The 14,883-nt window shown below is 49.8% G+C and overlaps 1 protein-coding gene and 2 pseudogenes across 3 annotated transcripts in view; 1 reads left to right on the top strand and 2 right to left on the bottom strand.

Annotated features, from left to right (window-relative positions):
- DDX11 (DEAD/H-box helicase 11) overlaps positions 1-14,883 on the bottom strand; it is a 43,468-nt gene that overhangs the window by 21,478 nt on the left and 7,107 nt on the right. Inside the window, exons 2-3 of one of the 3 annotated variants that reach the window (XM_075552218.1) lie at positions 3,086-3,335; positions 2,812-2,959 (exon numbers count right to left, since the gene is read on the bottom strand). In XM_075552218.1, coding sequence (XP_075408333.1) covers positions 2,812-2,955 — 144 coding nt within the window. In that variant the 5' untranslated portion in view covers positions 2,956-2,959; positions 3,086-3,335. Of the gene's footprint in view, positions 1-2,811; positions 3,336-14,883 lie in introns of all 3 variants that reach the window. The other 2 variants (XM_075552217.1, XM_075552219.1) reach the window with 2 other exon arrangements.
- Positions 1,435-1,657, top strand: LOC142450380 (dolichyl-diphosphooligosaccharide--protein glycosyltransferase subunit TMEM258 pseudogene; annotated as a pseudogene).
- Positions 3,125-13,779, bottom strand: LOC142451684 (uncharacterized; annotated as a pseudogene).

Genomic DNA, 14,883 nt, shown 5'->3' with positions numbered 1-14,883 from the left:
AAAGAGGAGACCGGGAAAGCCCGGTGAGGGACAGGGTCCCCCACAGACTGAGAGGTAGGTTTCCCTTGGCTTCCTAACAGAGCTCCAGTGGTGCAGCGCATCAAGCACAAGGGGGTGTTTCTAACTACATGGTCAACGGTTCAAGCCTACAAGGGAGAATGCACAGCCGTCTGCCCTGCACGTGGTCCCAGTCTGGGCAATCTACGCAACGGAGCCCCTCTGCTCGGCAGGCTCACCGTGAACCGGAACCAACCTGATGGCAGCAGGGGAAGGCTCTTTTGGGGTCTCCCGCCCATATTTTCTCAGCAACAATGGAAGCTAGTGTGGCTGTGATAAAAGCAAAATAACGAAAATCTTTCAGTGGAAAAATCTAGAAAATGTACCTCCTATATAGCCCTTCTTAAAAAATGTGTTGAACTGAAGCAAGGGGATAGCACCCCAAAAGGATGAGGAGACGGATTCTAGAAGCTGAACCCCACATAGGTACAGCAAGAAAAAAAGAGCCTCCACAAACAAAGCACAGCCTGGACCAATTCCAAAACTACACGCAGCAACTTAAAGAGCAGGAGCTGCATGTTTCCTTCTCCAAGCCCCAACTCGACACGTGCCCACCGATGACCACTGCTGGGCTGGGGCTGCAAGAGCAGCGTGGCAGAGGAAGACTGCAGAGAGGAGGAGCCAACACACTTGCTGGGCGATGCACATTTCACCCCTCGACTGCGGTGGTGATTCGCGGGGGGTTATTACATCTGTCACCGTGCACTGGAGCTGTGTCTTTAATACCGTTCTGTCAAGAACGTTGTTGTGACTGAATCCAGAGAAGGGAGCTCCTAGGACGACGACTACAAAGCCGACCTAGGGAGCAACCATCCCAGAGCACAGCAAAATCATGGACCTCTTTGGAAAATGGAGGAAAATGGAGGGGGCCGTTATCTGAGAGGGAAATTATAAGAAGAAGCCATTGGATGATGTGGGAAGAATTGACCAAAGGTATATTAAGAATGCACCAAATTTTTAAAACGCCAATTATTAACTCTGGAAAAGCCACCCAAAAAATGACCAAGGGAGGAAACATATCCATAGTGCACGAATCCACAGAGACAAACACTGTGACAGCGATGTAACTCCGAGGGGGAGGGCCGGGAAGGAAAAGAGACGGCAAGACCAGACCTGTACCTACCAAAGGCACCTGTGCCCAGCAACAATCAAGACATTCTAACTAAGCTGATCATTCATGAGCATGCTACGGAAACACCCCTTCTTCCAAGAAACAGCTGAAACGCATTAAAAGTGTCTGCCTGAAAGACACTGCGTCCTTGATGAAAGGTTTTCAATTAAGAAGATATGTTCAACAGAAACTAATGTTGCACAGTGTCCAAGAAAAGACTTCTCAAAAAAAAAAAAAAAAAGTGGGTGGATCCAGTGCCTGGCAAAATGGAGCTCGAAGCCATGAACCCGGCTGTCTTCCCCCATCTGACCGTGGTGCTCCTGGCCAGTGGCATGTTCTTCGCCGCCTGGTTCTTTGTTTACGAGGTTACCTCCATCAAGTACACTCGGGACATCTACAAAGAGCTCCTCATCTCTCTGGTGGCCTCGCTCTTTATGGGCTTTGGGGTCCTCTTCCTGCTGCTCTGGGTCGGCATCTACGTATGACAACCCCCAGGTCCTCGGGGCACCGACCAGCAGCTTCACTGGATCCCTCCTTTTGTAAATTACACTTTGGGTCTTTTTTTACCCTTTCTGAAAGAGTTGCCCCTATGCTCACAATAAAGGCAGAGGTGTGACAGTTCAAAAAAAAAAAAGTGGAATCTGCTCAACAGGAAGCCACGAGTTGCCCTAGAAACACGTCTCAGGAAAGACATGATGCACCAGATTTAAATGGAAGGGAAAGAATGCCAGAATTCTGGAAACGAGAATCAACTGAGGACACGATATTTACCACCCATCCTTTGAGGGAATGAAGCTCAAGGGCAGGACAAGTCCCTCCCACCTCTCTCTATACAAAAAGAACAAAATAAAGCAGTAGAGTGTGCTCACCGTCTACACTTGTCCTGTCCCAGGAGATGTGGGCGTCCTCTCCAGAGAGTGGCGCCCTTCCTTCGGTCAACAGGGATGAGAGAAGGCATGCTTCACTTTCTTTGATTCATTCATTCCTCTCTCTCTCTCTCTCTCACACACACACACACACACACACACACACACACAGCCAAACTGGCCAAGTTCTGCTAGATGACGGGGGACATTAAGACGAGCATGAGAAGGTCCTTCTCCTCCGTGTCCAGTTGGGGCCCTTCACATCCATGCGCAGACTTGTACTAGCACACAGTATTTTGCTATAAAAGATAATGAAGTGCAGAAGAGAGGTCTGGAACCGCTCACTGCAGCCTTGCTTATCCTTAACAACCAGCCCCTCATAAATCCCGCATTCCTCCCAGGCCAAGGGAAATGGGGGGAAATTGGATCCTTCCAGCACTTGGTAATTTTACCCCAAGAGATGCAAACAATATGCTCAATCTGCGAAGAGGCCAACGTGATTTGTTTCTCGACATCAGAGCAGTTCATGTCCAGATGCGCACAGTATGTGCAGCGTCAGGGCTGCAGGTCACGGATTCCGATGCCATTCTAATCCTGTGTGCCTCTTACCTAATCTTCTCAGACCCTGGGCCTGTGCTCACCTATGTAACGGAGGAAGTAACGACGACGCAGAGAGATAAACGGGAGTCTGTCCAAGTTCAAGACGTAGGCGAAGGGAAAAAGCACACAACGCTGCTTCGAAACTGTCCTGAGTGCAGGCTCCCGGGTCATACTTACAGTGCCAGTTGGGCTCTCAAAGATTCCAATCTTGCCAGCTTCTAACAGCTGGTACAGCTCTGCCATGAAGTCTTTCTGGATGGAGTACGGTGTGTATGGGAAAGGGAAGTGGACGCCCCCAGTCTCTCGGGCTTCGCCAGCCATGGTTCTAGAGGGGAAGAGAAAAGAGCCGGAGGAGCAGTCCTCGTGCTTGTGGAATGTCCTCTTGTCACTCGAAGGCAGGAGAGGCCCCCTTTGTCCTCGCCCTGCTCTGCACACCCTCAAGAGGCCTCACCAAAACGCCGCAAGCACCCTTTATGGGAAACATCTGGTATCACACTGCAGCCTGGGAAAGGCTGTAAGCAGAAGCTGGCCCGTGCCGCTGCACCGTTGCTCCGATGATACCTTCCCAATGCCTTCGAGCTGGGCTGCCGGGCTCCAGGATGTGTGTGGCCCGCGGTGACTCCTGCAGCCTTCTTCTGCCACTGCTGGCCAAGCACCGCAGCACGCACATGCCCACGTGGCTCCGCCCGATTCTGCCGGACCTGAAAGTCACGACACGCAGAGGGTCATAAGAGGAGCTTTCCCCAGATGGCACGGGTTTCCAGAGGCCTCCCAGTTCCAGCTGTGCTCATTAGTTTATCTTTCGCGCGGCCTCCCAGTTCGTCCTCTGCTCGTTTCCCAAGCAATGCAGTCTCCTCCCCATCATTTTTATGGCCTGAAGAAATAAAAGCTGTTCTCCGGCTGCTTCCAGCCGGAGGGAGTGCTCTTCAGTGACTAAATCCAGGCTGGAACTGCTCCTTAACACGGGGAAAAACAAAACACCAAGCCCACTGCCCTGGAATGGCTGCTGCCACGTGACCACTCAACCGGGCAGAGAGAACTGCCCTGGAGGGCATCCTGGGCTGGAATCCGTGCAGAAGCAGAGTGCCACCCACAGCTCTCCGGGGAGCAGAGGCACAGTGGGGGCTGCCAGCCCTCGGGCTGGTGGCTCCGGGCTTCCTTTATCATTCCGAGGACATAGCAATTTTATTTTTTTGCAAAAACTTCATTTTCAACCTTGTTCTCCTTTGTAAAAACCCAATCTCTGAAATAATGTTTATGTCCCCTTCCTTCTTGAATCACCATTTGGAGGAATGGCTCTTCGGCCCTGGTTCCCATGCCTCTCCCGTCCCAAGTCCCTCTTCCAAGGTCCCTGACGGGTCTGTTTATTCTAAGAACACGCAGCCATAACCGAAAACCCTCACATTTCTACTCCAGCAGCCCAACCAGACACCACCCTGTCAGCCCAGTGATGAGGGGAGGGAGCTGCCAGGATGTGCTTCCCGTTACACTTTGGGAGCAAGTAACTAACTCTGCAAAACTAGGGCCATTCAGAACTGCTACCCACTTGTTCAACTGTCAGCCCGTCAGCCTGTGGTGACTGCATTGGCTGTGCTGCTGGAAGCTAGGTCACTGGTATTTCCAATACCAGCAGGACCACCAGAGGAGCTTCGAGGCTAAGAACAGACTAGGAAGAAGGAACAGGCTGCCCACCTCTGAAGGATGAGCCACGGAAACCTAAGGAGCAGAAGAACCCCGCTGGACGCAGCGCCGGGAGACGGGCCCTCGGGTTGGAAGGCATTCAAAACAGCATCAGGAAGAGTGGCCTCCTGAAAGTAGAACTGACGTGAACGGCATGAAAGCTTTCAGAACTGCCACTTGCTCATAGAACCACTCCAAATGAGAAGCAAAGGCTATGAATGTTGGTGAACACTTGGGACGAGGACGTACAAAGTCTGAACCTAAGAAAAGTGGAAGGTGTCAAACATGGAATGGAGCACACAGTGATCCAAATCCGGGCACTCGTGAACTGGAATTCACGACAGTCATCAGGTGTCCAATGCCAGGAGTGACAGATTCAAGAAGACAGGCATTGCATTCATCTTCAAAAGGAAATCCTTCAAGATCTATAATGAAAGACGATGATATCTGTATGGATAATATCCATATGCCTACAAGCAAGTCCAGTTAATACAAGTGCTATTCAAATGTATGCACCAAACACTAAAGCTAAGGATGAAAAATTGTACCAAATTCTTCGGTCTGAAATTGACCAAACATGCACTCAAACGCACTGAAGATCACTGCTGACTGGAATGAGAAAGCTGGAGACACAGGGGAAGGATGGGTGTTTGGAAAATATGGCCTTGGTGAAAGAAATGAAGCTGCAGACTGCACAACAAAACTGTAAGAACAATGACTTTGTCAGGGCAAAGGCCTTTTTCAATGACATCAAGAGCGACCGTCCACAGGGAACCCAGCAGGCAGAATGCCTAGGGATCAAACGGGCAACGTCTGTGGGAGGATGATGGAGAAACTAGCATGGCAGTCAGAATTAACGCAGTGGCAGGGAGTCTGGTGCTGGGTTTTCAGGGTGCTCCTGTGGAACCCACACATGCACATGGAGACAGCTGTGCACACAAAACAAGGGACCACTGCAGGTTTCAAACCAGAAAAGGTGTGTCCAAGTTCTATCCTGTCACCCTGCCTAGTCCGTCTGTATGCTGAGCCAGTAATCGGAGAGGCCGGGCTGAGTGAATAAGAGCATGGCACCAGGAGAAGAGGAAGGCTTAATACCAACCTGCGGCAGACAGAGGACGTACCCTGCTTGCTGAAATCAAGGAGGACCTGAAGGCCTTATGATGAGAACCAGAGGCGGCAGCCTTCCATGTGGACTGCACCTCAATGTACAGAAAACAAAGTCCTTACAACTGGACCCACAGACATCACCATGAAAAATGGAGGAAAAGGTGGCCGCTGTCAAGGATTCCGTGCTCCTTGTATTGAGGGAAGTGGCACAATGCATTGGGCAGACCTCTTTCAAGTGTGGAAGTGCAAAGGTGTCCCTCTGAGGACTAAGGTGGGTGGCGCACCTGCTCCAAGCCGCCGTATTTTCAACTGGCTCGCACAGGCGCCCCGTGGCTGGAAAGCGAACGGGGAAGAAACAGAATTGGAGGTGCTGCTGAAGAATACTGAAAGAACAGGGATCGGCAGCAGGACAAACAAATCCGTCCTGGATGAAGGACAACCAGATGCTCTTTGGAAGCAAGGATGGAAAAACTTTTGTCTTACATGACTTTGGACGTGTTATCGGGAGAAGACCGGTCCCTGGAAAAGGGCATCGCGGCTGGTCATGAGTCAGGAAAAAAGAGGAGGACTCTCGGTGAGATGGACGGTCTGCCGGGGGGATCAAACACAGACATGGTACGGATGGCACAGGACCAGGCAGTGTTTCATTCTGCGGTGTCCGGATCCCCATGAGCCGTTCCTCACTCCAGAGGGCTTACCAACAACATTCAACACAGAGAGGAAGGCACGTGACCGAAAAACCATCAAAACGTAAAGGGAAGGAGCAGCAGTAAGTCCCTAACACATTTGGAGTGGATGCTATGTGTGAGCCACCGACGGACCTTTTGCTTTTCTTCTCTCATGCAATCCAAGTAGCACTGTGAGGACACAGCTGCTGGATACTGATGCTTGTGAACGTTCAAGGTTTTCTCAGTTACCGCTAATACACCCAGGCCCACAAGGCTCTGTTTCGGTCAAATTCATCTGGCTGCAAGGCAGCTAGCACAAGTAAAAGAGGGTCTACTAAAAAGATACCCGTGGGGAGATTAAGAACTTAGACTTTCTAGAAAAAACAGAAAAGACTGAGAGGGCAGGACTTCTTGCAGACTACAACTACAAGGGAGCTACGGTTCAAGACACCATCAAGCACATCCTCCATCCCCAGTGTTCTGCGCACACTGACCCGGCTCAGCCACGTGCCAGAAGCAGACTGACTTCCTCCCCACAAACTTCAGTCTGCACAAGACCTCTTTGGCCCTCTCCGCCTTTCAATTCAGCTCCTGCGGTGTCTGGTGGACATTTTCTTCATGTTTCTGACTGCTAAGTCCTAAGAGGACATCTCATCAGTGCGACTGCTCCTCTGAATACACATTGGTGCGGCCCCACCCCTACCTAGCTAGTGTGGGCTGAGGGAGAGAATAAAACGTTGGTGTCCCTGGGTGGCGAAACCGGCTGACATGCTTGGCAGCTAACGAAAAGATTACATGCTCAAAGACAACGTGGAAGCAAGGCCTGGCGAGTGACTTCCCAAAACCAGCCACTGGAAACGCTGTGGACCCCAGTTCTACTCTGACACCCGTGGGGTCCCGATGCGTTGCTCGCCCTGGTCTCAGTCACCTGCATCTGCCTGGCCTCCTACCTGGAGACGGAGGTGTCCTCAGCTCTCCACTCACCTCCTCAGTGCTTGGTGCGAGCTGAACTAAACTGGTTTTCTTAGTAGTCATCCTCCGTGAGAACATCGGCTTCCCAAAAGAGGAGGCAAATTGCCTGTCTTGTTCATCACGGTCCTCGGCACTCACAACTACATGCTTTGGCACTTGGTAGGCATCAAAGCTGGCTGACTGATTGAGTGAGCAAATGGGCAGTTAGCTAGAGGAACTGGACATGTAGGTTTCCACTCTTCCGAGGTGTGGGCAAAGAAGGCTCGTGACTGAAATCTCCTGATTTAAATTCGGGGGCCAGTTCTGTACTGGTTGAACTCTTGTTTTCACGTACTCTCACAAGGAGCCTGTGTGGCGGGCATTTTTACTAGCTCGGTTTTAAAGGACGAATCTGAGTCTCAGGAAGATCCAAAAGTGGGCCAAAGGTCATGCAGTAACTGGATGGGCCTAAGATTTGAACTGACATCTGCCAGATCCCTAAACCCTGATGCTTTCCCTTCGTCACTTTTCCTCCCGGGGGGGGGAGGGCGGAGGGGAAGAAAAGGCTCAGTCACCAGACTGTGGAGTGACAACACAAAACAATGTGGAACAAGAGTAATTATCAGTTTGCTTCCTTGTGGGTGGTAATCATGGATCTCTCTATTCCAGAAGCAGCACAGGCGAACTCCTAAGTTAAAGAAGGGTTTTCAAATGGGGGCAAACTTCAGGGCTCTAATTTCGAGCATAAATAGACTATCAAACATCACTAAAAGCCAGAATACCCAGAGCAGCAAGAGGACTGCGACCCCTGAAAAACCAAGCACGTGCCTCAAAAGAGTAAGCAGAGAACCTATGGCCTGGGACAAAGTCTTGGCAATGACCTACCTGACAACATCCACAGAGAACAGCAACACGAAGACAATTCAACGGTTGAGGTGGGCAGAGGACATGAACACAGAAGGCACCCCAACCCCCCACGCACAGGCAGAAATGTTCAAGGTCATGAGCTCGCATCTAGCCCATTCCCGGCCATCGGGCCAAATGATCTGACCCATGACTGAGTTCAACTGCTCCTCAGGATCTATCTGTCAGACTGGAAACCTTCACAGGAGCAGACAGCCTCGCCTCGCCTTTTCTCCTGCAGAGCAGCTGCTAGGTTTGAACCACGAACTTGTGATTAGCAACCCAATGCTTATTAGCCCGCAACATCACCAGGCCTCTGTAGAGAGATGCAGACACAACAGCAAGGTATCACCTCGCCCCAACAATAAGAGCAAAGTTCCAAAGAAAGCAGAAAATAGCAGACGCTGGCAAGTGTTGGAGCGACTGAACTCCCTTATACCGCTGCCGCCATGGAAACTGCCTGGTGCCTCCTTACGAAAAAAAAATACCATGTGATCCAGCAATCTACCAGTAACATATCTGAGAAAATTAAGAACCATGATGTAAATAGATGAGATGCACACCCATGCTCACTGTAGCACGACACCCAGTGGCAAAAAGATAACCGAGTGTGGTGTGTGAGGCTGGGGTGACCAGAGAAACAAATCTCGTGACATTCATCTATTTATAAGAAAGAGTTTCCTAGCAAGAAGCCATATAGCAAGAAAGCGTCCCAGCGCGGTCTAACTCAGATCCATCAGTCTAATAACAGTCCATAAGTCCCTTGTCAGACTCACGCAGTCACGTGCAATGATGCAAACTGCAAGATCACAGGCCAGTGGGTGCAGGGTTGTGTGGACCTAAGGTGGTAGGAAAAGGGCAGAGTTCCAGCAGCTCTCGGCGTCAGTGGCCAGGAAAAGAGGAGGTTCTCTGCGTCCTCCTTATGAGATGGCAAAGCCCCCAAGGAGCCACCACCCGGCTGTGACCTGACTGACAGGTGGGACACCACCCCATACACTTCTATACATCCTCAAGTTGACATGAAATTATCTATCACAGATGGATAAGCAACTATGGTGCACAACTATAACAGCATGAGGCAACACGAAAGAATAAAGACTCCGTTCTTGATTGCGTGACTGAGCCTAGGGACATTATGCTGAGTGAGGCAAGTCAATCACCACGGGGCACGTGCTTTATACGACCACGATTGTAAAAACTCAAGAGAAGGTTTACACACAGAAACATTATTTGATGGTTACCAGCGATGAGAAGGGGAAGGAGGGCAAATCACCAACTGGCGCACAGACACACATTAACCCTGGTGATGGGACAGGCACTGTACCATAGGGTAGCACAGCATGGCCAAGGTGGCAAAGGAAGACGCAGTGAGGTGTGCAAGAGTAGAAGACAACAAAGGTCACCCCACGACATACTCTGCCCTGCAAGAATAACAAGGAACATCATCTACGAGGAGACCCATATAGAGAGGCATGCAAGCTGAACAGTGGGGAGCAGCCCAATGGGATTACACCCACAAGTATTTGTGGGCAGGAGATATTTCTACACGTGTGTGTTTGAACAGGTCAGGCAGAGGGTTACTACGTGCAAGCTTGGGGATCAAGCTCACAAGCCACTCAGAAAGCAAGAGATGAGGCTGCCTGCACCCACAAAGATGTACAGTCTTGGAATTGCTACAGAGGGTCACCGTGAGTCAGAATCAACTCAATGGCCATCTTTTTTTCTTACAGGAGACAAAGGTATGAAAACTTGATCATAATCAAACACATTCAGGGAGGAGTCACTTGGCTTGGGATCTTAGGACCAAAGTCTCAGGGGACAGCTAAGTCAATTAGCATAGCACAGCCCACAAAGGCAATCTTCCCCATCCTACTGTGGTGAGTAGAGACTGGGATCTTAAAAGCTCCTGAGCAGCCATCGAAGATGTAACTATTAGTCTTGTCATTCCAAGTCGAACAGAGTGAAAACCATCAAAGATGCAGGGAAACAATTAGCTCACAGGACTAATGGACCACACAAATCACATAGCTTCCGCGACCCCGAGACCAGAAGTCCCAGCTGATCACAATAAAAGGTCCTAGATAGCAGGAGAAAATCATCGGAAATTTTACAAAGAGCAGACTTGGACTCGTCTGACAGAGGCTGGTAGAACACCCAAGACCATGGCCCTTAGACACCATTTAAGCTGGAGCTGAACACACCCTTGGGGAATCACCGTTCAGCAAACAACGTGCAGGCTTAGACAGTGAACAAGGAGACCAGGCAGGCACGTACCCTTCAGTTCTGTCAACCAACCGAGGCCTAAAGGGCACCATCTGTCCAAACCTAAAGTTCAGGCAGCAGGAAAGACCAAATAGAAACCGGGAACCTGAGAGGAAGTGGGCACGTTGCTGTTACACTGTGCAGATTGAGGCGTCTAAACCACTGAGCGGGGAACAAAAAGAAGGGCTTGGGTAAATCCATGCAGACCGGACTAAGTGCCATGCAAGGCTATGAAGGGCACCCCCTCTGCAGGCTGGTGGCATCAGGGCAATCAAGACCTGCCGCACACATTCTCCAAAGCCCCCACCACTCGGGCCCACGGCACAAGGAGCATCGGATGCCCACCAAAGGAGCTAAGACATGCGGAAGCAAAACAGATACTTCTTCTGAAAACGTTCATTTTCCTCAATTATCACTCATCATTCACTTAACAGCCAGCAAGGGGGGGAGGGGGGAGACCAGGAGCAAAAGCCAAAAAAAGCAAGCCCTCTGCTATCAAGTCAATTCCAACACACAGCAATCTCACAGGCCACAGCAGGGGTGTCACACACGGGGTCCCCGGCTGCAAATCCTCGGGAAGCAGCCACGCCCTTCTCCAGCAGAGGGCTGGTGTGTGCAAACCACTGCCTTTTCAGTGGGCGGCTGAGCGCTTTAAACACGGTGCCACCAGGGCGCCAATTGCTTGCTTGCTGTCTTATCGGTTCCAGGGGCTTCCAAACCTTCGTGGAGGAGTGGATCCAACGACAGTGGAGGATCTCCAGCAAGGAGACAGGCGACGCAGACACACCCTGAACAGCAAAGCCAGCAGAAATCGAATCCAACAGACACAGCTGATCACCGGCCGTGGAGCCGCTGTGGGAAGTGGACAGACACTGAGTAGAAGAAGCTGAATGAGCCACAGGGACAACCGATGGTGAGGGGGAGTCAACAGCCGACCTCAAACAGTGCCTCCATTTTGAACTTTTGCAAGCCGCATTCGATAGGGGCGCCCACCTTGGTAGCTGGTGGCTTGCCAACAGAGAGGTCATCCTCCCCTCATTCCCTACAACCTCCTAGTGACCGGAAGCATGGCCAATCCCCATCTGCACCCACCCATCAACCCCCTCTGACCACCCATTCCCCAAGGTCGAGTTGAGGTTCAAAGCCACGGTTTAGTGCCACCGTATCTGGAAACAGGTGAACTGCCTCATCAAACCAGCCATGATAAACGAGCAGCCTGCCCTGGGCCACCTGGAAAGGGAGAACCCCATGCTGTGACCAGCTCTCCTGCCCCCACTTGCTCCCAGGGGCTAACATGAGGTCCTTAAGGGAACAAGCACGGGACTGCCGCCACCCACGGAGCCAGCACTAATTAGTTCTGGACCAGGTGTCCTGCTTGGGCGACCCACTCCCTCTCCAACACCTTCCCCTCTCACATTCGCCACCCCCCACACACCACCTAGCTCAGGGGTCCTCAAACTTTTTAAACAGGGGGCTAGTTCACTGTCCCTCAGACCGGTTGGAGGGCCGGACTATAGTTAAAAAACACTAGGAACAAATTCCTATGCACACTGCGCATACCTTATTTTGAAGTGAAAAAACAAACGGGGGGAAAAACACCCGGCGGGCCGGATAAATGTCCTCGGTGGGCCGCATGTGGCCTGCGGGCCGTAGTTTGAGGACGCCTGATCCTAGCTCTTGGTAGATAAGAGAGCACTAACCCATACTGGGTGCCCTGTTCCCCACACCCCCAAGTTTTCTCTCTGGGCCCTGCCCATCCCCGCTCGTTTCCTTTTCCCCACCTTTTCCTTTCTCTGCCGTATGTCCCTGGGCCCTGCTTTCCTTTTTTCTTTCTATTATTTGTTTTCACCCTTCCTTTTTTTTTTCTTCAATGTACCATCATTCTTTAAATGATATTTCAAAACAAAGAAAATGCTACAGAGTTCTCTGGGGTTTTTATCCAGGTTAAGGCAAAAGAAACATTCACCAACAGAGGGTATTTCTCCAGCCCTAAAACAGAATACTTACACATACTCGCAAAATTCATTCTTATGTATTTGTGTAGTTTTGTACTTGAAATGCTGGTTTACAGAGATGGAAAGTTAAAATAGAGCTTTTTATTAGAAAGACAAATAGCATATAATTTAGCCCTCAGTAAGACGGTGAAAATATTTTTCTTTCTGGGTAACATCACTTCTGCTCTCTCTACTCTCTCTCTACTTCGGCGTGGCTCTCTGCGTGTCACTGTAGCATGCTTATCTCCCGAGCCTTCTCTGTGTGTTTTTTCTCCTCGGTGTCTGTCAGTGTCACGGGACCTGGCATCTTCTCCCCTGGGCTGCTCTGCGCTGGGGCTTAGCTGTGTCCGCTCTCTGAGCTCCCTCTGCTTGTAACCACTGTGACTTCGGCTCCGGCTTCTCCTGCTCCTCATTTCTCTCACACCCCCTCTCCTGTGCGCCCTCACTGCGGCTTCTGGGCTGGCTGTCAGAGTCAGGGTGGTCCACTGGCTAGTCTTTCTAGAACTCCCCTGTTTAAAGACAGAGGCTTTTCTCCGTCTTTGTCCTCATTCCTGCGGTGACGGCTATAACGTTCTTCGAAGAGTTTTCTCTTCTTAGACTTAGCTTTCTCTTCAATATCACTGCTGTTATACCATGGACATTTCTTTTTCTTTCTTATTTCTTTTTTCCTTGTTGTCACTCTCACTGCTACTTTCTGAACTCTCGCTGGAGGAGGAAGAAGAGGAAGAGGAGGATGAAGAGGAGGAAGATGATTTGTTTGTATGCTTTTTGTGTTTACTTCTGCTCTTCTGAAGCTTTATTTTTTTCCCTCTATCTTTTCTCCTTCGTTTCTTTTTCTTCTCAAGTCGATCCAATTTCCTGAGAAGTTCCTGTTTTTGTTTGGTTGGTAATGACTTTAAAAGTTCCACTTCTGGATCTTCTTCACCCTCACTTGCAACTTAATCCTGTGATGGATCATTTGCGGTCAAGTTTCTCCCCAGTACATTCCGTTTCAGTGCAAACCCACTGTTTCTCATCTCCGCTATTAGCTCCGAGGGGTGCATCGATGGCCCTGATCCGTCACTAGGAACGGAACTTGCATTGGTTCCACAAAGACCAAACAAAGGGCATTCTCGATCTGTATTGACATGGCCCCAATGTGGCATTTAATACACCTCACATTTCACACCTGATACCAAAGGGCTGATCGCTGATGTTCATGTCATCTTTGGCATATTTTTCTGGTGGGCTCCTTTCTGCCGTTCAAATTTATATTCCGTCTCTCCTTCTATTTCTTCTTTCTCTTTGTTTTCTTTTTCAGCTCCTGGTGGAGCCTCATATGTGAAATTAAGGCCATTCTTTACACGTTCATCTCCCATAAGCAATCTATGATCATGATTCTTGGTCCTTAAGATACTGTTGCATTAATTCTTGTTTCTTCTTATCATAGGATCTTTCTGTTCTGCCATCCAGACTTTTTTGATATTGGATTTGGAGGCGGGATGAAAGTCTTTCTTGCACATGAAGTTGGCGAAGGACTTCCCCATCTTGGAGTCCGAAGAGGGGAAGGCAGCCTCTCTCGGCGCAGTGACCAAACGTCAACAAACTTCGCTGCCTAACCAGAATTGCCCACCCTTCCTTTCTTAGGTTTTTCTTAACTCCTCGCTCTTCGGTCATTTCTTTCCCCAAGCTCCTTAGTGTTAGGGGGCAATTCTTTCTCTCCTTAATTGTCCTTTCCTTTGTTTCCTCTTGCTATCAGATTCTTTTTCTTCCTGTTTGTGTCCCATGCTTTAAAATAATTTTTTTTGTTTGTTCTGTTTTTCTTCCCTCCTGCTTGTTCCACCTAAGAGAACAAGTGCGCTCACGCGGCCCAGCTCCATTGGTACCGACTACAGTCCCACTCACTGGGCAGAGCCACCTGTACCACCTCATCAGTGATAGGCGGCAGTCAAACCCACTCTCAATTGCAGTACAGGTACGGTGCCAAGAGAACCGCAGACACACACTTTCGCATACACACACTTTCGCTTCTACGACCCCTCCAGGAGGCAAATGGTGAGGGCCTAAGAACCCTCCAATAGATAAGCATCTATTTAATGCCAAGACAACAACATCTCAAGACAACAGTTTCAGTTCATACCAAGGAACAAGACAAGTGGCTCAAACAAGTGATTAGATACAGCCAAAAACCCTTTCAGAGGAAGGACTCACACCTGATAAAGAATCCCAAAGAGGGAGATGACAGCATTTTCCATGCCTTGAGGCAAAGACTGAGGAAGCTGCAGATTAAAGCAAGTGACAGGGAGAACAAACAAGAAGAATTGGGGGTGGGTGGGTGGGGGAAGATACAAGATAAACCTGACAAGCTAGATGAAAAATTAGAAACCAAATAAAAACAACACATAGAAAACAAGAATGCTAATGCTAAGTATTCAGACAGCGCATTGAAAGGGCACAGGAGTACAAGGGACTCAATGGGAGACCAAATCACTTAATGAAGCGTCAAGAGATATAAATCCCTCAATCTAACCGCCTAGAGGAAAAACCAGAAAGACCGCAGCCACCACCAAAAAGAAAGAAACCCTCAGAATGATTTGGGACCCCGCCAAGAGGGATGGCTGACGTATGATCAGCAATCTAGAGCACAGTAAACAACAGTGGATAAACAGTGAAGTCACAAAGCTTCCAAAAGGAGAGGGAGTCAA

This window comes from Tenrec ecaudatus, chromosome 6, assembly GCF_050624435.1.
Source record: "Tenrec ecaudatus isolate mTenEca1 chromosome 6, mTenEca1.hap1, whole genome shotgun sequence".
Lineage (NCBI taxonomy): Eukaryota > Metazoa > Chordata > Mammalia > Afrosoricida > Tenrecidae > Tenrec > Tenrec ecaudatus.
This window is presented reverse-complemented; position numbering and strand designations above follow the sequence as displayed.